At 45.6% G+C, this 24,465-nt stretch overlaps 1 protein-coding gene across 3 annotated transcripts; it reads left to right on the top strand.

Annotated features, from left to right (window-relative positions):
- The first annotated feature begins 1,799 nt into the window (after positions 1-1,799).
- Positions 1,800-24,465, top strand: atosa (atos homolog A). 3 transcript variants are annotated; one of them, XM_061276322.1, is made up of 12 exons: positions 1,800-2,546; positions 17,070-17,254; positions 17,496-17,692; positions 18,003-18,128; positions 18,233-19,994; positions 20,266-20,391; positions 20,808-20,896; positions 21,285-21,381; positions 21,643-21,801; positions 21,974-22,042; positions 22,914-23,113; positions 23,188-24,465. In XM_061276322.1, exons 1-12 carry the CDS (start codon positions 2,516-2,518, stop codon positions 23,339-23,341), a joined length of 3,195 nt encoding a protein of 1,064 aa, XP_061132306.1. In that variant the 5' UTR covers positions 1,800-2,515; the 3' UTR covers positions 23,342-24,465. The 3 variants fall into 3 exon arrangements, with proteins under 3 accessions (XP_061132306.1, XP_061132307.1, XP_061132308.1); XM_061276323.1 differs by lacking the exon at positions 1,800-2,546 and adding an exon at positions 4,905-4,926; XM_061276324.1 differs by lacking the exon at positions 1,800-2,546 and adding an exon at positions 8,388-8,504.

Raw genomic sequence — 24,465 nt, 5'->3', positions numbered from 1 at the left:
CAACATCAGTTAATTCATTTAATCTTAATTAGTGTACATTAGTGTTTTTAAGCAAGAGACGTAAAAAAAAAAAAAAAAAAAGATTATTAAATGGGTGTCATTTAACCAATTTTGAGTTAATTAAACATCGACGAACAATAAAGGGGCTCACTTATGGTCTTAAATTAGACCGTCATTTTGTGAAGATTGTAAACTTTGGCCCTTTGTTGGAAAAAGGCCCAACTGCCTGTTGTTTGGAGTTGTCCTGTAAACTTTGACCCTATTTCTTTCCCTCCTTTGTCTGTGGTACCAAGTTAAACAGTGATGAGGACCTTTTTCTTATCAGGGGGCATTTTAGTTTGAAGAATGTTTAAGCATTTAAAAAGGTACTACTTCTGATGACAGCTGAGTGTGTCAGGATCTAAAACAAAGAACAACACAAAGTGAAATCAAAGAGAACATGACAACAAAGAGTTCCCACTCTCCTTTTTTTAAATACAATGCACTTCTTAGAAATAAACAGATTATTTCATTGTAACGTTATGCTGTTACTATTTTTGTATCAAACGTTAATACTTGGTCACAAGAGAGTCTTTTGGAGGGGATCATTTGCGTGCAAATGAAACTAAGTTGTTGTATGAACCCTGCGATGGGGAAATTCCTTGTTAGGTTTATCACCAAAATCGAGATTAAAAAAATATCAGTAGTGTAAATTTGCAACACCCTTGATAATTTGCTGGCACTAAGTGGGGCGTATCAATTTTTTGGGAAAGGTGGTTAGTGTGACACTTTTCTGGGCATAGGAGTGACTCATTATATCACACATTCATTCAATTGTATATTAGAACTTTTTTTTTTATTCTTCAAATGCCCTCGAACAAAAAAAAGCAGAAAGAATAGTCAATACCATGGTATGTTACAAAACTATGCGCGCATGACATTATTACTTATGTATTTTGATCATCGCCCAATTAACTGAGAGGCCCCACTTGGTGCCAGCAAAGTGTCGAGCAAAATCAAGCAGCATATTGTCTTAATTACCATAGACGATCTTTGTGCTCATACTATCCAACCACAAGCCAGAACAAAATGTTCATCGCACGTGCGCACGTGAACGCGCTCCCAAATCCCCGCCCAACCAATCAGCTGGCAGATTGGAACGCCTACCCGCCCCCTTTTCGCTTTGTTGTGATCGTCAACATGACACCAACGACGTACGATGTACGCCATGCATGTTGGTTGTTCATGAAAGTTTTCACTTTTAAATGCTTGACAGTTGGCATGGTTGCAAGCTTACGTAGAGGAAAAAGAGGGAAGTGACGACCAGCGGGGCTGTTGTTGGGACACGTGACGAGCGCTGCATGTGTTTTGACTCTAGATGGGCATTCGGGCTCGCTTATAGTGATCTCGATCATTTGACTCGCTGCAGTTCGACTCCCTCATGTAGTTTGGCTGCCCAACATGTCGTTTGATAATTTTGTCCAATTAAAACTGTTTTTGATTCTGGTCGAATGAATCTCGTTTAATGTTTGTTGTAACTGAAATAAAATCACAGATTCCAGAGTTTTCAATATAGAACCTGATATTTAACGTGTGCTGTTTGTATCAAAGTGTGCTGTTTTTACGTTACCTTTAAAACATTGCTCTTGAGATGGGCCGGACAGGTCATTTCTATGTTTATTTATTTTACCTTTTCGTTATTTACACTATATACACTATTATTTAAAAATAAAAATCATTGCACAAATGATCGTTCCTTTGCGCCAGCTCGTTCGCGATGACCCATCACTAGTTTTGACAAGAGTGGGGAGGGAAGAACCCATGGAGGAGTGTGTGCGTTGAGGAGAAGGAGGAGGAGGAGGAGGAGGAGGAGGAAGAAGAAGAGAGGTCAGACTGTAAGAAGCATCACGACGAGGAAGGCTGACTGTGTTCCTTTCATCCGTATTTGCTTTGATCAAATCGTCCGTTTCGCGTTCAGTCGACTGGATCGCCAGCTTTTCGTCGCGAATGAAACGTTAGCTTTAGCCCGAGCGTAGTCGTGCCATTTTTGTTGTTGTTTTTGTGGAGGAGAAAAGTTTTGAGATGAGGAGTCAACAGCAGCTAAGTCGATGGCGACCAACGATGAAGACGCGCTGATCACGTACGAGTCGTAGTTGAAGTTAGCTAGCTGTGTTACGACTAAATGATGCCCGGGTTGGTGGAATTTAAAAGGGGGCTGTCACTCTAGCCAGCTCGCCTGTTTGTTTAACGAGAGACGCTGCCGCTTCAACAAAGCTACTTGGCGACCACAGTCTCCATTATTACCCCGAGCGAGGCACGGCTGTTAGTTGCGGGGCGCGCAGGTGTCTTTCGAACAAAATGGCAGGGTACAGTAGCATGCTACCAAAGCGACGCTTTGTAGCGGGATAGGGCCAAGCCATCCCCAGCCAGGCTGCACCGCAAAGGGGGTCGTTCACGCCGAGCTTAACGCGGCTTCGTGTCTACTGTTTGCTGTCGAAAGAAGCCAGAGGAGGGGGGAGACGACCCAGCAAGCCTGATGACACTGGACAACATGAAGCCCGAGAGAGGTAGGTTGAACACCTCTCGAAAGAACATGATGTCACCGTGTTACCTTATATGTCTTTAGAATCGTTTCCAAGAGACGTGATGATGATGTCACTGTGTTGCTTCGCAGTTTTCATGGACACCCATTTCTGCTGATCCATGTCAGCTTGTTTGTTTTTTCTTTGCCTTATTTGTGTGTGTGTGTGCAAGCCCTTATGCTGGGCAACCTGTTTCCATGTCTGCAGCAGTGGTTAGGGTGAAACCGGGACAAGTGAGGGGACACCCTGTTTGTGATTATGTGAATTCCACCCAGGCGCTCATTTGGTGACAGCGTCTGCATTCGTGATCATGAAAACTCTGCATTTAGTGATTGATTGTACTCCAGTGACAGTGCCGTAATGAGATTAGCTGCAGTCAATCACTTGGTGGCCCTGTGTGTTTTGATGAGGTTATAAAAGGCACACGGTTTGTGTTGGTGACATGCAGCTCTGCTGTCACACTGACTTGTAATCCCGTGTGAGGGCTTCTTTTGTACGGAAGGAGATGATGTGACGAAGAAAATAAATAGAAAGGGTTCTAGGTTAATTATAGCCTCCTATATAATGCAGCTTTGCATGCTGGGTCAACTGTGATGAACAGTAAGATGGCGATAGCGGCTGTTGTTTGCCACCGTGATGACCACGAATGATTGAGTGATAGTGAGATGCATTTTACTAGTAAGATGAAACTGCACTAGTTTACTGATGTGGGCAGGACCGAAACTAGGGATGAGCCAGTAATGATAGCAGCCTTTTTTTTTAAAGATTTCAGGTACTTTTAAAATCTCCCGATACCAGGTGCGGAAACTCATGGCCTGAAAGAAGTCTGACATCGAGTAAGTTCTCTTTTTGCAGCAGTTTGACACATCAGTGCATCATCCTCATCATCTGCATCAGAAAGAAAGGTCTTTGTTTGTCATTTTTGTCATTGTGTTAAATGAAATGTTGTGTACAAAACTCAATAACGGTGTGTACTTAGTGGAAATCATACTGGTTGGTATCCATCTGAAAAGATGATGTCCAACATCCCTAGCCGAAACAACGGATCCAATCACTTAAGCAATTCAATCAGAATTTTTTTTACACATAGCTTGTTCAATTCAATGCAAGGCTCAATTTTACCTCCAATAAATAATTGGTTGGGAAAAACACTTCTGACTTGCTGGGGGGAAAAAGAAAACACACTTCTGACTTGCTGAGCCAGCACCATGACCATTTTTACAATTGAATAGAATATTAATGAGGGAGTCACCACATGCAGAAACCCCACCCGCATGGATGCTCCAACGGTATCGGTCTTTTGGGATGCACAACGGCCATCGTTGAGACGCCTTTGTTGGCCAACAAGTCATTAAGCGGAAACTCCCTCATTAATATTCCCTTCAGTTGCAAAAAGATAGTGGGTTCACCCCTGTGGTCAAGGAGAACTGTTTGTTCTTTGCTGTGGGCCAAATTGAGTTCCGATGGAATGGGTCAAAGTGCGGCTCTGTCTGTGAAGGGAGATACGTGGTGTCGGGTTTAGAGAAGGTCTTTCTACCTTCACCTAGGTAGCTTCTTTCACTCCTTCAAGCCATCTGATGTTTACTTCATCATCAGTGTAGACATCAAGAGTGTTGACCCCAAGAAGTAGCCCGTCCCGTGTGTGTTGTTCCCATTGCCGGCTGAGTGGTTATTTCCGTTCCCCTATTTATGTATTTGCGCATTACTCACTGCACCTGTGATTGATTCAACGCCCCGTGAACGCTCATCAGAACGTATTGTCCTGTCCCCGACAAGTGGTCAAGGAGCGACGCAGCCCGCGGCGCGCCTTCTATTGCTTTGCTGAACAAACAATCATAAAAGAAACGTGTAATTAAGACTGTCGTAAACACATTTTGGGCCAATCGGTTATTCCGTTGATTGCTTGGGGAATTGTCATGCCTTCTTTTTATTTCGGTTTTATTTCCGGTTCATTCTCATCATCTGGGCATGAAACATGAAAATGTAATCATGTAAATCAATATGCCTTAAGGCCTGTTTGCAAATGTTGCCCCTTTAAGGGCTCCAAAATGCTGTTGTCATGTAAACTAATGGCCATGTTTTCAGTTTCGAATGTTGGCCTTTGATCGGCTCCAAACTGCCGTTTTCATGCAAACAAGCGGCAATGTTTTGCCTTTCAAATGTTGGCAGTTTAAGGCTCTAAAGAGCTGTTGTCGTGTATATACATGTCCATGTTTCCAGTCAAAACTGTAGAAGTACAAACGGGCTTCCTCAGGGGCTGCGCTTCGCCCGTCCGTCGTGGACGATCACCGTGTCATCTTGGCACGTCGCTGGCTGCCGTGTTCCAATGAGGACACTTTGTGCCAGTCGATGCCGGCCCACGGTGGTAAGTCTACGCCACGGGGGAGCAGTTAGCTAGTTGTTAATTTAGAACATGCCGTACTCATCCCATGCGGGTGAACTCGGTCGTGATGCTCAGACGCCCTTCTCTTGTCGGTACCCCTCGCCCGGCCGCCGTTGCTCACAAAGAGGCACTGCATGGTTTGATTAGCATGAAGGAGGAGTGCAGAGTAGGACCTCTCACTCTGGGGCACTGATTTGAGCCACCCCAGGCAGTGTTAGGCTGGAGGGGGACGTGTCTGGACTTGTCCAGAAGTGTGCCTCACCATTTGTTGTTAAATAGGAAGGGTGTTGCTATATTTAGAAAATAGCTGCTAACCTGTCTGTATTCATTTGAATTGTTTTTTCAAAAGGCTACTAAAATCACTAATTTGTACTGCGAGACTCTTCAGTGAGCATTTAAAGGTGTTTTGGGGGATGCAATTCTAACAAATGACAACCACCTAAATGGATGGACTGGGACTTAAGGATCTGGCTGCTTCTGCACATCCGCAGACTTGTGTAAAATACTACTCGGTCCTCTTCTGTCAGATATTAAGGTTATTGCTATTACATGGAGATATAGTTCAGCTGATCTTGCAGGATATTTTCTGCGGTTGACCGACCTTGGAGCAAAAGCTTGGTCCACAAAAAAGCAAGCAGTGTCACCCATTAGCAGGCGCACTTTTGGGAAAAGTATTTGAGATTGTTCCAAAGTGAGCAAGCTAGAAAAGAAGAACGTGTGTGTAAGTTGCTTTACATAAACAAAATACATTTAACCATGGTCAAAGTTCATTCTCAAATACATGCATGTCTATCTCCTTAAAGGCATGTGGGGAAATGAGTTGCATGAAAACAGGATAGAAGCATTTGGTCTCAATTCCCCAAAGTATTCATGGAACAAAAACAACACTGCATATTACCAAGAATTACATCCTGAATGCTTTGAGACTGTTTTTCTAAAAAGAGGAACTGAAATGGTCAAGGTAAAGGGAATCATTGAATCTCCCACCTGCCAACAAGTGCTGAGCCACAAACTGTAAAAGAGGAAGATTTTATATTTCGGCATGCATAGATCCAGATCTAATGTCCATGAAAATGGGAGCAAAGTCAAACTAATCCAAAATGTGAACAAACAATCTCAATTTGTTCCAAGATTTTGCAGCGGGTCTCTGCATGTTGCGGGCCTCGCTTAAGTTACTCAGGGCACAACATGAGCTCTTATGCCGTGCTAACTGGAGTCATCTGACCCTCCTGTTTTGCTGCGGGTTGAGCGATGAGTCAGGTCAGTGTGGGAGTGTGCCTTCAACAGTTTGCTCCTAAGAACCATTGCAGCTCGACCGACCGCTGTTTACATGGCGCATAAAGAAAACCCCAGACTGCTTGAATCACTTACTGGAGAAGAAGCTTTGGCCTGCTAGATCTCAAAACCTCCTCAGCCAAAGTACCAGTAGGCTTGACACAGGCTGACAAGCCCCGTCTGACACAGTTGGAACTGTCACGGCATTTTTTTTTATTTTTTTTTATACTTGGTGCGACACAAGTATACTAGGCTGTGTCCGTCATTGTAAGGCAGACCAGCAGAACAACATCAATCTGTGTCAAAAATACTTAAAGCAAGTCACAGAACTTTCTCTTTTCAACTCTGCTATTCTTGCGAGTATGTTGACATCGCACAAGCTTCTTATTCTTATGTTTTGGAACTCAAGAAGCCTTACTTGGGTGTGAAGCCAAACGCCAAGACAGAACCAGCCCGGTTTTGATTGATTTAATATTCTGAGAGTGTTTTGATGACATCTTGTGACGGCAGTTTGAGCTTTTTTTGCGCAGACACATTTCTTGGAACATGTTTAGGGGACACATCTTGAAAAGTAAAATGATCTAGATCAGTTCTGTGTGAATATGGTCCAGCCGGTCAGATGGCACTCATCTCTGTTTGTCGTGTTTGTATGGCGATGCCTTCTGCTTTGGATCGTTAGACAACCCACCCCCCACCCGCACCCGACTCCACTCCTTTGCCTACCTTCTGTCCTCCCCTCGGCCAGATTACAGCTGCCCTGAAATGTCCCAGACTCGTGCAAGCGGATCAGCGACTCTGCACTCTCGCTGAAAAAGAGCCCCAGATAACACAGAGTGACGTACACAGCACCTGTCTCGTCCCGTATTGTTTGGGCCGGCTCCTCCGGTGGTGATTTACCCCGCAACAGGATGCAACTACAAAAGGTGTTGAAGTCGTCTTTTCCTGCAAAGATTTCCACTTTGCTATTGATGAACAGCAGGAGCTTCAGGCAACACAGGCTGTTTGACCACTATTCCCGAATGTAGCTTCACCTAACGAAAACATTTTGCACTGTGAAATTCACACGAGACCATTTTGACTGAAACGCTGCCATCGATGTGCAATTTTATGGTCTCGCTCGTCTCAAAGGCGGAAAAATGCTTTTACGGGCACTGCAAGAGCCTAATGAAGGTCAATCCTGGGCCAGCGTTTATCCCTGACGCTGTTGTGACAAGTTCGATGTTAAGTAGCCGAGCCGTGCGTCGTCTCCATCGCAAGGGATTGGACCTCCCAGTCTTCCCACTGCGCTAATCGCTTGCGGAATACAGGGACATCTTATGCTTTGTGACGATGTGCACAAGCTAAGTGCTCAACGTTAGCGGTGGACTGGTTAAGGCTGAAAGTACCAGCATGGGTCATCTTTCTGCTGCCAGCTTGCCAACGCTTGTCTTGTGATGTCATTGCTATACAGCAGGATGAGCCATCTGGACTTAGCGGTTTGTTTTCAAGGTGTGGAGCGGCTGTTGCCTAATGATTTTAAGGTTTTGGTGTTTTTAGGTTTGTCTTTGGAATGGTTTTTATGTGTTTGTCAAGTTTGCTAGCTGGGATCATTGTTTTCCAAATTAAAAGCAGATTTTTAGTTGTATTTTCCAGCACAGACCTGATTAGAAAAAAGAAAACATTTGTATTTAAAAAATGTTCACCCGCTACTGAGAAAGAACATGTAACCATTTATGTCTTACTTTTATCTTAGGAGGATATTGTGGCATACTAAGTTTATAAACAAGGCCAGACTTGTGCAACATTGCCCTTATTAGTTTATTGGAATGTCCCTTTCCGCCTTTTATTTTGTTTTTGCACATGGTAGTTTGAACTTTAAAGGGATAGGGTCGGAAAGGCGATTGGAGGTTTTTTTTGGGGGGCGGTCTTGTTCTCACGAAAGAGCAAACATCTCTTTGATGACCAAAAATGCAGCAGCGCAGGAAGGGCACTTATTTATCCTTCTCCTAATTATAATTAATAAGGCGAAATCTAAAACTGGCAGTTCATTATCTGTTTTTGTTGTCTCCCAGTGTGACCATGTAGCTCTTCTCACAGCAGAATCATGGTTACACGGTTAACAGAGGGCACCTCGGGGACTCGTTTTGGAAGCCTTGAGCGCATTGTTTATTAACAACAGTACATTTGAAACCGCCATCCCCTTAACACTTGTTCATCTCGTCAAGTCAGGCAAACCGATCGGCCGGGGCATTTTTTGGGAGACACCGACGCTGTAGATCTTCATCTTCGCACCAGTTTAGCTGACAGTAAGTCTATCCTGTTCTACGAGGTTAATGTTCTTTTTTTTTTTCCCTGTACTCAGCTGATTTTTATTGGTCAGTTTTTTTTCCTTTTATCCTTTGATAGCACTTTAGTAATAGGTGCTCTAAATTGTTCAATACATTTTGTGGTTGACAGGAGAAGGCTTGCTCAGTGGTACCTTAACTTGCGAGTTTATTTTGTTGCGTGGCGGAGCTTGTGTCTCAGTTTAAGCTCGTGTCTAACGTAGCCGGCAACGGCTATCGGATGTCTCGATTCCACCAGTGACACACTTTCTTTACAGCCTCCTGAGCGACGTTGCTCGGATTGCTTCGCTCTCCCCTTTCCAGAAGTTGGCATGAGAAGCGGCGGCGAGGTCATAGGCCCATGCGTTCACGCTTGAGGTTGGCTCTGGTTACAAGCCCGTGTGTCCCACTGCCCCAGTGTTTTAAACACACCATCAAACCTGCTGCTGCTGCCTCCACCAGGGACGCAAACAGCATAGAAACCGCCCATGGGGTTGGACTCTATCAGTACTTTGCAAGGTAAAAAAAGAAAAGCTCTTCCACGTTTTCATCCTAATAATACGATAGAATACTTGGATGTGATTTTCATGGAATATTTGTTTGAGATAATTCTGCATGATGGGGACAAGTCATCCTTCTGTGCTCTTTATCTTTCTTCGCTCGCTTCTTATTCACATTGCATAAAATAACTTGGGACTCTCACCCTATTAAGTGCGTCTTGCGAGGATTTCAAGGTCATAATGTCAGATTCACACCACAATGATGGTTACAGTTAATGAGAGGATGTGGAAAAAGTGAATGTCGTAATCATTGTGCCTACAGGCCATTTGTAAGTAACGTTTTACCATTCTTAAATTTACACCAGATTACTTCTAAGCATCAAGTCGAAAAATGTTTAAGATAGTTTGTCAGTCAGCGACAATTGCTTTCAATTTGAGTGTTAAATCTTTGCACAAAATTGCAAATACCTTTACACCGTCACCATCACATCTCGATTTTGACACGACGACTCACGGTGGAAAAGTATTTTGTTGACGTAATTTTTCCAATTCAGCGTCGGTGCCATCAATACAGAACTGTGACGTGCAGAGAGTTGGAAAATGTTACTGACAGTTTCAGTGTGTCATCCTGGTTACTGAGCAGCAGTTATTTTGAATAATCGGTGCCTTCAAGTCGCTTAAGCAGTTGCCATGCCGGTTGACAACCAAAAAGGGCCGACATGGCAATGACGTCCGTGTAGACTCGGGAGCCACTCATGCCTACTGTGTGTTTGGCCACTGCCTAAATAGGCTAAATTCCTTCTATTCCCACCGGGATTACAAAAATATTAACTGGAAACATTCAGGCTTTTGTTTTGAGGTCACTCTGGGAGAGTATTTTGCGGAACTCCATGACAAGTTGATCCTGTTGGGTGAAATGTGGAAACCTAACACACTTGCTTAACCTTAAAAAGGCAGCCTTTGTTCATGTCATTCTCAACTGTTGATTCTGGACACGTTTGAGTGGATATATTTGAATGTACTCAGAAAAGATCCTCCGAGTTAAATTACAGGTTTTAACTGTTTAATTACGAGTGTAGCTTTTTTGGTCGCCCTTGATCTAAACCAGATTAGCACTGTCTGGTTCGAACAGGAGACGACAGACGACTTTTTCCACATCAGTCGAGTTTGGTCTGTTCTCTCGTGAGAACTTGTATTTTTCTCCCCTGCGGGTGACTTATGGTTCATTTGTCATGTGACCTCAGTTGCGTGTGTTTTATTGCTCAGCTGACAAACAACTGCTGATTGTGCCGAACAATTGCAGGCCGGTGTGAGAGAGGACAAAGTGTGTGTGTGTGTGTGCACAGAGAACAATAGCAGCTGAGTTGACAAAACAGAGGAAGGGTTCTCCTCAGCTGGAACTGTACTCGGGGCTCCCAAACCAATCAGAGCGTGTTGCTATGAGTGCTCAAAATCTGCCCCTTTGTATTGCAGCGTGGGAGCGAGGTAAACGCACTCGTGTCCCGAGTTAATGGTTTTGAAGTGGCATTTGTGCAAACGAAACAGCAGCCGCTGCCAAACTTGACAGACTTTTAGCCTTCTGCTACCAACTAGTAATTGGCAAAGTGAATTTGTTGAGGTTTTGCTGGATGACGTTTGAATCTACTTTATTCCTTAGGGATCTCACATAGGAACCATTATGGAAGCAACTTCTTGTAATATAATGGAATTTGCGGTGAGAAATTTCAAGTTTGTTTCTTGGAGCAGTTTATTTGACCTTTTTTTTTTTCTTTTCTAAATGAAGCATTTAAAAATGTCTTTTATAGCTTGATGACCTATTGGCGGTGGTATGAACAACCAGACGTTTGACAAGTCACCCGGGTCGACTGTAACGACAGGTCTCGGGCTGGGCATGTCACTTTGCATGTAGGCCGCACTTCCACTTCCATTGTTTTAATTGCTTCGGCACAAAGCGGACGAAAACAGGAAAGGTGAGCTCGAAGATGACGTCTTGTTATGCAACGTTGAACAGGGTGGAGGGCAGCTCCTGCAGTCAAACCGCACAAAGGAGAAGATGCACTCCGACCGATGAGGACATTTTTTGACAAGCAGCCCAAACCAATCGACGTGCTGTAATCACTTCAGTACAATTGTTTGTGGAGCGCAGCCTTTAGCCAAAACCCAACCCGGGCCTCGGCTGCCCTTAAACGCTCAATCCGCCGCTGTCAGTTACACAGATTCAAACATGCGCTTTTCATTTCCATTCCTTTAATCAGCGTGATGGGAGTGTTTAACGCAACGTCCCTGTTGCCGTGGTAACATCCATTTTTGCCCTCAGGTTATTAATCTGGTGTGACCGCTGATGACTGCGCCCCGCTTGTGTTCAAGTCAGTCAGTATTCGCGAGCTCCTCTTTTATGTCAAGACGAGAAAAGGAAAAGCGCTGTCGAGCATCGCCACAGGGGAAACTCTGATAATTGTTCAAAGTAAAATATATTCAGCAGTATTTAAAATTTCTTTTACTTCATAAAAAGCACATTTCTGACCAGATGTACTTTGTCAGTTGTAAGGATCCAAAGAAGACATTTTTTCCCACAACTTTTAAGTGGGTTCCATGTGACTTATATGTATGACGTGCTTTCATCAAAATTCTCAAGAGGGTCAAAGATTATAGCACACTTTGCAGACTCTATTTTTTTGTCTGGCTGACCTCTTTTTAAATTGGGTATCCTTGTTTTATGCAAATTCATAAGTATTTTGTATCCCCCTCGAATGTGGCTTTGACATTCAGATTGCAAGTTTTAGCCAGCTAGCCGCTAGTAATAAATGGTTTATTGTTGTCACGCATAAATGAATTTAATTTGGAGAGGAAGGGCGGAGCCTGCACGCATCCCAGACAGTTATGCTTTGAAATCAAGAGTTAGAAGGGGGGGGGAAATCGTGAGCGCTACAAAGTTGTCTATATTTATCTCACCAGGGGCTGCAGTAAGAAGATTTGGCATGGAAGCATTGTCAGGGTAATCTCCCACTCTTCTTCTCTATGTTCTTTTAGAAATATGTGTGTGTATGGATGCATCTATGATTATGTCACACTAGACGAATGACGGTCAAGCTTTGTTTCGGTTTTGACCACTAAAGATGTTTCGAATTCTGATTCCGATTGTGTTGTTTGTAGTGTTGCTTTGGTGATGGTGCACGACTACCCGGACAATCAACGTCGGAGCTCCTTCTTTGTATGCAAAGCTAGATAAATGTCCCGATGCAGCACCTGGAGGAATTAGAATTGCAAAAAGATAAGATTGATTGCCCGCGAAAAGCCAATATTGTAAGAATCATTTGACCCAGCCTGTAAAAGCCAGCAGGAAACGACGGTTTTCTAGTTTGCTGTTTTGTATGATCGACACAGAAACGAGGCATCAAGTCGTCCAGCCAATTTTCCCCTCTTCGTATCAGATGTCTTGACTTGCAATTTTTAGTTGACATGAAATTTGGTAGACCGATGGATGGCACTAAATTGTGAAGGATTTTGGAGCATGATGTCAAAGTTTGATGAAGTCCCGGTTTATACCGTTTTGCCCTTCCTTTTGTATCAACACTGGCCGAAGAAGCTTTGTTATTCACCACCACTTTATTAGAACGAACCAAGTGTCAGCAACCAGATTGATTGTCTATCGGTCAACATCCGGTCAGTGATCACAGCCGTTGATTGTTCTTGTTCATGCAAATCGGCATTTTTCTTTCTTTTTGAAATGTCCAAAATAGGCATTGATTTCACCCCCAGTATCAGCTCAGAGCTTTCTTCTTCTTCTTCTCGCTCTTTGCGATCTGCGCCTCTCCGACCGCACGTTATTATCTGTACTGTGCAGCCCTTTGATTCGAGCAGATGCAGTGCAGTTAAGCCCCGACAGTGCTATTGACTTTGATCGTGTCCTGGCGAGACTTGGAGCTGCTTCTGCTCTCTGTGTCATTTGAATGAAACGTGCTCATAAACAAAAAGAGATCTCAACCGAGCGGAATGGGAGTCTTCTCTAAGCAATATTCAAATTAGCTGGGAGTGTAGAGTGAGCAGTATTGTGTGCAGCAGCTTACCCAATAAAGAACAGGACAATTGTTTGTCCTGCCTGCTTGGATTAATGAGCCAGTTTGTATCAAAGCGTGCGTGTGCTTGCATCGTCCCATCTGTTTCTGTTAAAATAGAAACGCCGTTGTGTTCAAAACGCTGAATTTGGATTATTTGCCTGGTTTTGCAACAAATGAGCATCGCGTTTGCCTTCTTCAGCAGTGACAAATTGCCCTACAGTGTGCACCGCTGCCGTGTTGGCTCTAAATAACGTGTTAGCTACCAAAGCTGACCCAATCTTACCATCCTGTGACCCCTGCTCACCATCCTGGAGGACATTTTCCATTCCACATAGTAACTGCACTGATCTGCTGCTGGCCAGCCCGGCCGGTGACACGAAGACAGCGGAGGGGTGAGTGTTTGCGTCGTGGCCAAAGAGGCCCATTTACAGGCAGGACTCCAGCTCACACTTGGTGGCAGGCGGTCACAGCCTCTAATAATAAGAAGCCCTAATCTAAATCTGACCTGTTACGCAATTCGTATTTGCCTCGTGGAAACAAACAGCGGAGAGGTCGCGGGCACGTGGGAATTGCAAGTGTTGCTGTGTGCCGTTGTATAATCCGCATCTGTAGCCGGATGCGTTTATCCAAGCCTCTTACCATCAGTTCGCAATGGTAAAATTGGGAACAATAAAGACCCAGCGTTAGCTTGATGTGAAGTTAGCATGACGCATTAGCCGCATTCACGTCAGTTACTCTTTAGTCTGTTTTGACTATACAGACACGCTGCTGACAGACATCAATGCAACTGCTAAATGCAAACATGATAAACCAAAGACGTGGCCATAGAGTTTAGTTGCCGTGTCCAATTGATCAAGGGTCCAAATGAACGGGATCAATCCAAATTCATTGAAATGTGCTCGTAGGAAAGCACCATGGTACCCTTCAAAATGTTGATAATCGAATCAAACTGTGCCGTCTAGTGGAAATCTACTTTGAGGAGTGTGATCTAGATTAGACCACACTCACATGGACAAAGACCAAAAAAAGAGAAAACTGACTTAATGATACTCAAAGTAGTTCCACACCTCGAGTATAGGCCGGTTACACATTATAGAGATAATAACACTGTTCTGGGTCATGGGCCATTGGGTACAAGAGGCCTACTGCTGAACATTGAACTCTGCAAAGGCTTAATCATTCATAAATAACGTGGATTATTTCATCAATCTGCCAATGCCGAGTTACACAAACCGCATAACAAAGAGATGTGCCTTTTTCAACTGTAAGACAATGAGACTCTCTCGGTTTGTGTCGCTTTATTGGTGTTTTTACCAGCAGCACTAAATGTCTTCGTGAGCGTTGAGCACAGCTCTCTCTTTATGTCTAACGGGAGCTTTCCCGCCAATCTGTCTCTTTGTGCTGTCCTGCATCCCGATCACCTCCCATCCAGCTTTCCTTCAAGATGTGTGTGTCTTTGTTTGTGTGTGTGCACGCGTGTAGGCTTGAACAGAATGCTCTATTCAAGCATGACGCCCCGAAAGAATGACAGCGCTCATGGATGCGCACGCTGGGCCTCTTTTCCCCTAAACCTTCCATCACTAACAATTTGCCCAGCTCCGTGTGAGTATGAATGTGTGCCTCAAAGAGTGTGTTTGTGTGTCACTGTGCCCGTATTTGTTGTTATTCATGGGTGTTTTTGTAACCCGCACGCCTTCGGGGTAGCAATGTGCATGCACCCAAGAATGTGTCCTCCTCAAAAGCCGCAATCCGACACCAACTGGTGCCCTGTGCGTGTGTTTACGTGGTTATTGTTCTTTTTCCTTTTTATCGCCATTGATCATATCAGCCGCCATCATTGATATTCCGATGCGTCATTTGTCGCTTGCATCACGGAGCGGTACCTTTAGCCCGAATAGCCATAGTAGGATGGATGGTAACGGCCCACGCGTGTGTGGCTGCAGTCAGCGTAAATGTAGAGGAGTTGATGGACTGTCACCTCCAGCTACGACCTATGTCGTACATTACCGCAGCTTCCGTCTTTGTTTTATGCCCTCGTCATTGGGCTCTCATTAAAGGGTTTTCGATTCAAGCGAACCATCGAAGCGCTCTAGCAGCTGCTGAACAGAACAACCCCCCCTCCCCCCTCCCCTCCAGAGCGACCCACCGCCATCCCCTTCTTCGTATGTGTTGTGTTGGACTGCGCCATGTTCCACGTGCAGCAGCAGCCGCTCAGAAGCGTGGAGGAGGAGTCCCCCCCGCAGGAATGTGTGTGACACACACACACAGAATGCTTAGGACATTGTGCGAGTCTCTCTCGGCTTGCAAAATGATCATGTGGGTGTATCGTATATATATATATATGGGTAAATAATTCCATACTCAAGAAGTGAAAAATATCTACTTAATTTTTCTTTACAGATTTGACTATAGCAAGAGGGCTTTCTTATCATGAGCAGTGGGGCAATGATGAATCGATTATTCGACGACTAATTCAATATTTTTTGAAAATGAATTTAGCATTAATTTTACCCAGAGTTACTTAAATGAAATCAAGAGTCAATTCTTTTCTAATAACTACATCAAGATATATGATATGTTTATTTATGGTGGCTTCCATGCTATAGAAAGAGAACATAAATTGAAACGACATAGCATAATATGGCACCATCTGTGAATAGTCATTAGAATTTTAAAGAAAAAGATGAACGTGGTGCATTTAAAAAATAAAATACATCGAGTTTTTTTTTTAATCTTAGCTCATTCATCAGATCATGCAGTTTGGGAGCAAAATGTACAAAATAAATGCCTGCATTGTTTGACAGGTGACAAATGTTCAAAGCTTGGCAGCGATCTGCACTTCCTGAGTGCTCTTGTTCAAATTGAGGCTGCGGTCCAGCCAGATCTGAAAGTATGTCTTCTACGCCGTTCCATATCGTAATGAGAGACACCGGAAGTTGGCTGTTTGCCTCTTTACAAAGTCGCAAATGTTACATTGATAACAGCGCTGAAGTCTGTAACAGTGGTGCATTGACTGGCGTGTAAATGGGACAGCTGGAAGGACGGAGCAGCTCATTCAAAATGCAGATGCTGCCGACCGCCTTCATCGCTGGGCGCCAGATTTCTTCATAAGCCTCAGAGGCGGACCTTGCGTGTGGTAGATATCAGACTTCATTTTATAGACAATCTCCATGTGAAGGAGGAAGCTGCGGCTTGTCAGCTGGCCTCATGTGGGACTCATGAGCTTCCTCCCCGAGCCCCTCAACTTCTAAAAATACATCAGACTCATCTTGGTTTGACTGGTTGACATGCTAACAAAAAAGAGCTGCTTGCTGTCAATTAACAGTATGACAATATCTATCCATAGATTTTCTGAACCGCTCATCCTCACAAAGGTCACTGGGATGCTGGAGCCAGCGATCTTGGGGCAGTACAACCTGAACCGGTCACCAGCCAATCACAGGGCACACGTAGACAAACAGCCATTCATTTGATAACAAAGTCATTGTTAGACTCGTAGTTGTTTCCTAACTGTTCAGAACTGACAGCACAACCCAGCTGGACCCTATTTGGTGAAAGGATGCTTATTTTGCGGTTTTGCGTGTGTGTCTGTGAGGGAAGCAGCAGACGGTGGTGACATCAGCCCTGACACTCAGCTGACATGGAAGGTCTAAATATATTCCCTTTTGAAGCCACCAAAGTGGAAATGTTGTGTCACGCGCACTGTAGGAACAAAAAGTGGTTTAGTTAAACATAAAAGAGTCACAAGAATGAGACTTGCCAACCAAATCCAAACACATTAGCAATGGGATATTTTTGTCAATATCTTCCAAATCCATGTTAGGTCTGGTTTGAGTGCTGCAGACAAAGGGGCTCCTGGACTGGAAGGGATCGGACATACATTTCAAGGCTATATAAATTGTGCTCTAGCCGCCTTTGCAGCTGGAAGGATACCATTCAATCAAGAAATGTAACAATGCTGACCCGGCCACTTCCTGTGCTCCATCTAGATGCGACAGAGGAGTTCTTCGAGTATGACGCGGAGGAGTTCCTGGTGTTCCTGACCCTGCTCATCACAGAGGGGCGGACGCCGGAATATTCGGTGAAAGGCAGGACCGAGGGGCTGCACTGTCCGCCCGCCCAGTCGGCCATGCCGCCTCTTCTCAAGCACGAATGCAACGATAAACTGCCGCAGGTAGAACAACTGCATTCCTGCCATGAATTGTCTTTTTTATTTGAAATCTCATAAATACCCTGGCTGCATCTTAATGGAGTTTTGGGAACAATCGCAATTAAGACCACCAAGCGGGCCTCCGAGTCTCTCTTTCTCGAGCCCCATCTGCTTTGCACCCCCCACCTCTATACACACCGTCATGTGCCCTCGTGTTGACACTTACTAATGATTACCCACTTTCCACCTTTGTCCATGTCAAAAGTGTCAGCAGGCGCGGCGAACCCGCTCGGAGGTGATCCTGCTTTGGAGGAACAGTATCCCCATCATGATCGAGGTCATGCTCCTGCCCGACTGTTGCTATGGCGACGAGTGCCCACCGAGCGACCCCATCAGTGACCCGGTCATCAAACAGGATGCACTGCTATTGGAGAGATGGACTTTGCAGCCAGTTCCAAGGCAGTAAGAGCAAACTTGCATTTTGTCATATAGTGGCTGGGTGCATTCATTTCATTTTGCTTACACATATATAAAACATTTACTGTTAAAAGTGATGACAGGAATTTAACAGAATAAAGACAACCGCATTCTTTCTCAATAAATACTTTGGTACCCACCGGGTTAATTAGCCTGAAAAGTTGACCCACTTTTGTGCTTAGTTTGGTTGGAAGAAGTCGTGAACACGCATCCCTGAAGAGTTTTTCATTAACCCAACACAATGACACATTTCCACCATTTTAATTTGTCCCCCCACCCCTTCCTCTTTAAATAGAAGCGGGGACCGTTTCATTGAGGAGAAGACTTTGCTGTTGGCCGTGCGCTCGTACGTTTTCTTCTCGCAGCTCAGCGCCTGGCTCAGTGCCTCCCATGGAATCGTGCCCAGAAACATCTTGTACAGGTTAGATTCCACACGATGCAATATGTTGACACCGGCGGGCATGGAATGTCTTGACATAAGTGTATTCTCTAATTTGAGACAACACTTGATTTCTTTTGAAACAGAATCAGTGCTGCCGATGAGGACATGGTGTGGCAGTTCTCCCAGCCGCCATCCGAACACATTTTCCCCGTCCCTAACGTGTCTCAGAGTGTCGCGCTGCAAGTCCGCGTCCAGTCGCTGCCCCGCCAGCCCACCTATCCCACCTTGGCCTGCAGCATCCACACCGGCCTTCCCCCGCTCTACAGCAAGACCCACAGCCTCAACCCGAATCTCAACAGCCATGGTGGCCTGCCCACCCTCCGAAAAAGCCAGGAGCCCAGCAAAGACAACCTCCACCACAGCTCCAACATATACGACAAGAGCTCCAGCTCCATGTCGGGCCTCCTTCCCAACGGAATGCCCATCCCCAATCTTCCCATTAACAATATTCCCATTAACAGCCTTCCGCACACGACGACAGCACCACCTTACGTCAAAAAGAACCAGGAGCCTGGTGAAAACCACGCGTATCAGAACGGAGAGCTTCCCCAGGTCAACGTCGCCCAAAGTCAGGACTCCCTGCTGTTCCGCCGATCCTCGCGCTCGCCCACACCCTCGCGCTCCCATTCTCCTTCCCCGCTCCCAGGGAAGTGGTTTTACTCATCCCTCAACGGTTCGTCGGAGCCGTCGCCGTTGGAAGATTACGGGTGCAGCACCAACAGCGGCGACAGGTCAAAAGCTCCTCTGCCCGAGCCGCTCCGAGCCTTGAAGAGTTTCTCTTTGGCCGAGCCCGCCCGCTGTCCCTCACCGCGGCCGGCGGCGAACGAAACCAATCCCCTCATTGGCTCTCTGTTACAGGAGAGACAGGAAGTTATAGCCCGCATCGCACAGCGGCTCAACTTCTGCGACCCCACGGCACCGCCGCTTCCCCCGGCCCTTTTTGCCACAGACAACCCCCCCAAAGCCACGTGGGGCAGTAGCCATGACGACATAGCCGCCAGTAAGACCAAAGAGCCAGAGGTACCACCCTACGAGTGTGTGGGACATGCTTGGCCTTCCCCTTTCCACACACCCTCCACCAGCACATCTTTCCAGAAGCGGGAGACGTCCTCCCCGAAACCTGCGGCCTGCAGGAAGCTGAGGCTGACCGAGACGAGAGATGAGAGCGCTGAGAAGGAGCGAGACCGGGAGAGAGAGAAACGCGGCGAGAAAGAGCCAGAGGAGTCCTTCATCGCTCAGGCAGTGCACGACATTACTCGACTCATCCAGGAAAGACTGTCCGTCCCCTCGCTGTCGCCTACCCACAGCAGGTGTGGCAGCCCTCTGCGCCATACGCACACAACAACGGTCACGCACACCATCCGCACTTACACGCAGCCCGCACACGTCCCAGACACCTCGCCTGATTGCTACACCAATGGCCACAACCACGAACCTTGCAGGGGCCAACACGCTGCCGCCCCACACGCGCCTCTTTGCACAAGCAAACCCCGGCTCGACCCGGGGACCGATTGCCATTCTCCTCGGGCCCGAAATGGCGCCCGTTTTACACTTGAAGAACCTTCACTCAGAGGCCAGCTGTACGCTGGTCCGCGTTTACAAACTCCCACCCAGGAAAAGCTCACTGTCCACACAGCCAGCAGTCACGTTTTCCCTCCCTCGCTCGAGAACGGGCTTAGAAGTGCCCCGCCCCCCAGTCAGACCTGCAAAGGAACCACCTTCAGCTGTAACGCAATCAAAAACAACAGCAAGCCTCAGTCGCCCACACGGGCGAACGCGTCGGCCCAGGATGAGAACCAAACTCCTAGACAGTCTCCAGACCTGACTCCCCCTCCTACTGTCCTGGTAAGAATTTTCATGCTGTAAACTCAGTTGCAAGACTGTCAATCATAGTAGTCATCCCATTCGTAATGCATGTGACGCGTGAGAATTGGGAACATACAAGAAAATATGGCTTGAGAGTACCGGTACCATTCTTTGTGAGTGTTTATGACCGTGACCAGGCAGGACAAATGTGGACATAAAAAATGATGCATGGTGCTCGAGGGCATGTTTTCAAAGACGATGCAGGTTTACTCTGCCAGGTGCTTTAACCTCTGCTTCTTTCACTCTCCAGCGAACTCACGGACCTTCTCCCCTGGGGCCCTGCAACGGCTGGAGGAAGCAGAATCGCCACTCGTTGGATACCACGGCGACCAAAGCCTTCCACCCATGCACGGGCCTACCCTTGCTCTCCAGCCCTGTACGAAGTCACACACATACTCACTCACACCCCACTGGCAAAAGTTTTAATGACTCAACACACGGAGACTTTTTAGCCACGGATGAAGCACCAGCAGTTGCAGTGCGTGCGCATGTGTCTTAACACCGCTCTCAGTAGCCATCTGTGATGTTGGTTACTCACAATGCAATCATCATGAAGGAGCCTTTGAAGTATCTTGCGAGGCAACTGTGTAGTTAGCGGATGAGCACGCACTCGAACAGTAAGGCAGCATGATTCACTCAAACGGCGGTAGCCGTGAGTCACATTACAACAATGCCCCTTCTCATTCAGACCTCATCACTAAAATGTACATACAGAGGGAACGCAGCTATATTTGCATTAAATCAGCCTTATGGCAGCGTACTTATGTATCGTGTCCTGTGTGTCTCCGGCAGGTTCCTCAGAGGAGAAACCAATCTGGCTACTTTGACGTGGACACCTCTCTGGTTGGCTGTAAGGGTTTACCCTGGGCCGCTGGGAAAAGGTACCCCTCCGATTTTCAAACCTCTTCACTTTTGTGCACATCAAAATGGCAGCCAGAACAAAACTCTGCGAGCTCAGCAGCAACTGCCTACTCGCTGCGCGTGTGGGCGGTGTGCTCCGTGCCACTTTCTATGCAGCAGCTACTTGCAAAGTTTATTCTCCCAAGCTTGAAATCAGTCAACACTAATGACTCTCTTCGTACAGACACATTTGTGTCGCTTTCGTTATTTTTCCATTATCTGGAGAGCATGGATATCGATGTATGGGTTTCTTTCACCTCAGCAGTTTTGACTCAGAATGCGTGTTTCGAGATCACCTTAAAATTCCTTCATGGAGTGAACAGGTCAATCAAGTGTACGTGCGTACGTGTGTGTGTGTGAAACTCTCAGGGTGTGCCCTAAGAGAGACGAGGACGCAGATGACGCTCAGCAGCTGTTCAGTGCAAGTGCTCCACCTGCCAGTCTCAGTCTACTCGGAAACTTTGAGGTATAGTACCAACAGCACTCGGTGTATGCTCTTGCAATAACTCCCAATAATTCATTCAAGGAGATATCGTGCATTTATAGTCACAATTTCACAACCATATATTTTTGGAGATTTCACAGTTGATTCGTTGATCGTGGGTTTGTGCGAGGCAGGCAAGTGGCGAGCATATGGATACGAAATCATTGTTGGGCGTCGCAATCCGTGGTGTAAAATATGTTTGATGTGACAAATTAATGGTGTCCTCAAATTGGACTCTTGCAGGAGTGTGTGTTAAACTACCGCCTGGAGCCTTTAGGGACTGTGGAAGGTTTCACGGCCGAAGTAGGTGCCAGCGGGTCTTTCTGCCCCAGTCACCTGACCTTACCCGTGGACGTGTCATTCTACAGCGTCTCCGATGACAACGCCCCCTCACCTTATATGGTAAACATCGGTGTTGATTTATATTGGTGGAGTATACTGCAGCGTCACTATTTTATATTTATGACTTTGTTGTGCTCTGAACATGATATATTATACCTTGACAATAAAGCTTTTCCTTAGGAAGTCATAAAATATGCCTATTCTAAAGGAATCTTGTGTGTTTCGTGCACAGGGTGTGATCAACCTGGAGTCGCTGGGGAAAAGGGGCTACCGAGTACCTCCATCAGGAACCATTCAAGTGGTAATAATGTCGTTTAAGTACTGTACTGGGTGATGGTGGGGGCGGGAGGGGGAGGTCATAATACATCAGCATAATGTTTTCAAAGTGATTACAAAGCAATGTCTAGACTAAGGCAAGTCAGGTTGTTAGAGACCCCTAGTGGCAGTGTCTCAAGCTAAGCTTTGTCTTTCATCATATTAGTTGGACAAATTTAATAATTTACTTCCACACCAGAAAAAATGTTGAACTTGTCACGAAAACCCATAAATACCCATAAATAATGTAACATTGTTTGCAAACTTTATGTGCAATTTTTTTATGTAGGACTCCCCAATGATCTGAACTGGAAATAATTGCTTCGTTTTGTTGTCTGAAATAGTTCTTCTGATTTGGCAACCATACGCTTTTGTAAATTAGCAGCTTTTCAAACTTATGAGTGAATTATTTAGAGCCCTTTTTGCTCCCCTGGGTTCTTCTTCCTTTGGACAATTTTACAGCTTTGTGGTAACGGTTTTTGAGTCAATTTTCTGCTCCCAGTGCATAAGTAAGTTCCAGAAATTCTGATGAATTTGGTGTGGAGAAGCCCATCAAACACCTTTGGGATGAACTAGAACGGAGATTGTGAGCCAGCAGGTTCTCTCTCAGGTCCACAAAATCCCCGCAGACACACTCCAACATTTGAAAGGCTTCTTATATGAGTGGGACACTTCTAACTTCAAAAGGCAGAGAACCAACCTCATTTTTCTTCCATATTCCCTTTGTGTCAGCACAGTGGCTACTAGGCGTTCTGATTCTTTTGTCCGCATAGTGTGACTTTTTAGTCCTGAAATAATATTTCAGCACGCTGTGTAATTTACTGCATGTCTCACACAATGTTCTGCGCTTACCTCAGACCTTATTCAACCCGAACAAGACGGTGGTGAAGATGTTTGTGGTGATGTACGACCTACGAGCCATGCCAGCGGGACACCAGACCTTTCTACGCCAGAGGACGTTCTCCGTCCCCGTCAGGCGGGACTCCAACCATCAGATCAACAGGAAGCCTCTCAGTTTGGGCCAGGCACGCACTCTGCGCTACCTCGTTCATCTGAGGTCAGGAGCCTTTGACATTGCCTGACAAGGATTGTTATCGGTATGTGGCTAATCTTCACTTTTTTGCCAACTAGGTTCCAGAGCTCCAAGTCTGGGAAGATCTACCTCCACAGGGACATCCGTCTGCTGTTTTCCAGGAAGTCCATGGAGGTGGACAGCGGTGCTGCCTACGAGCTGCAGTCGTTCACCGAATCCCCCATCGACCCGCCGTTCTCGCCCCGCTGCTGACGCTCCACTAACTCCCCAATCCCATCGCCGCCCTCCCTTCTCCACCTGGCAGGCCATAGCCGCACCTCCATGCCAGCCATGAGTCATTCATTGTGTCACCCCGTGACTTGTAATGGAAGAGAGATTGAAGGACAGCAGATGATGGAGTGCAGCCCCTTGTGGGACACTTGCCAGAATGGAATTCTTTGTCGACTTGCATGAACTCTGGAGTGTGCAAGGTTTTGAGATCCTGCTAAAAAATGCCTTATAATATTTAAAAGGAATTCTCGATGTTTGTGTATCCCCTCCAACCTCCTGCGTCTGGCGGGAGAGTCGAGACCAATGATTGTCCCCAGGACCAGTTGGACTCGAAAATTCAGCACAATTTGTGCACCAGTTCCTAAACAGGATCGTTGATTTGGACCTCATTGTGACATGGCAAATACATGTTGAACCTCAGTTACTTGACAAATGCAATACATGGCCTTTTGAAAGAGGAAAAAAACGTTGCTAGTTTTCACGCAGCTTTTTGAAAGGTAAAGTAAGCCTAATTTGGACTCATTAGCCTCTTTCACACGGCTTGGTTATAAAGGCAAAGTTATGTTATGACGATTTTGCAGCGTCTGTGTAAAAGAGGCTAATGATTCCCGAGCTTGGAGAAGCAGCAGCTGTGTCGGCTAGTGAGAAGAAGTGGGCAGTGGCAAACCGCTTTCCCATTATCCACCCCCCATCCCACCCCCACCAAAAACAACCCCCACAAAAGGACCACCATTGACCATGCAATCGCACTGAATTAAAGTGAACTGATCATTACAGAAATCATCAAAAAATGCACTGTGGATTTGTTTTTTTCCCATGTCCAAACTGGAAAAGAAAGTGAAAAATAATCGTCATATTTCTTTTTGTACTGTTACGAAAACCACTTTGTTGGAAGTGTTGCAATAGAGAAAGAGTAAAATTAGTTTTTAAGTGTTTACTTTCAGTTTACCTAACCATCCTGTTTATTTAATATTTAAATTAATATTTCAGTTTCTATTTGTGATGTCTGTCATGCCAAGATGATTTAGTGTAAACTGTATATCATAGTATTTTTGACATTAATATTCAAATCTAAAAAATATATCTATCTTCTAAAGCAATCTTTA

The sequence above is a fragment of the Syngnathus typhle genome, linkage group LG4, assembly GCF_033458585.1.
Source record: "Syngnathus typhle isolate RoL2023-S1 ecotype Sweden linkage group LG4, RoL_Styp_1.0, whole genome shotgun sequence".
In the NCBI taxonomy this organism is placed as follows: domain Eukaryota; kingdom Metazoa; phylum Chordata; class Actinopteri; order Syngnathiformes; family Syngnathidae; genus Syngnathus; species Syngnathus typhle.
This window is presented reverse-complemented; position numbering and strand designations above follow the sequence as displayed.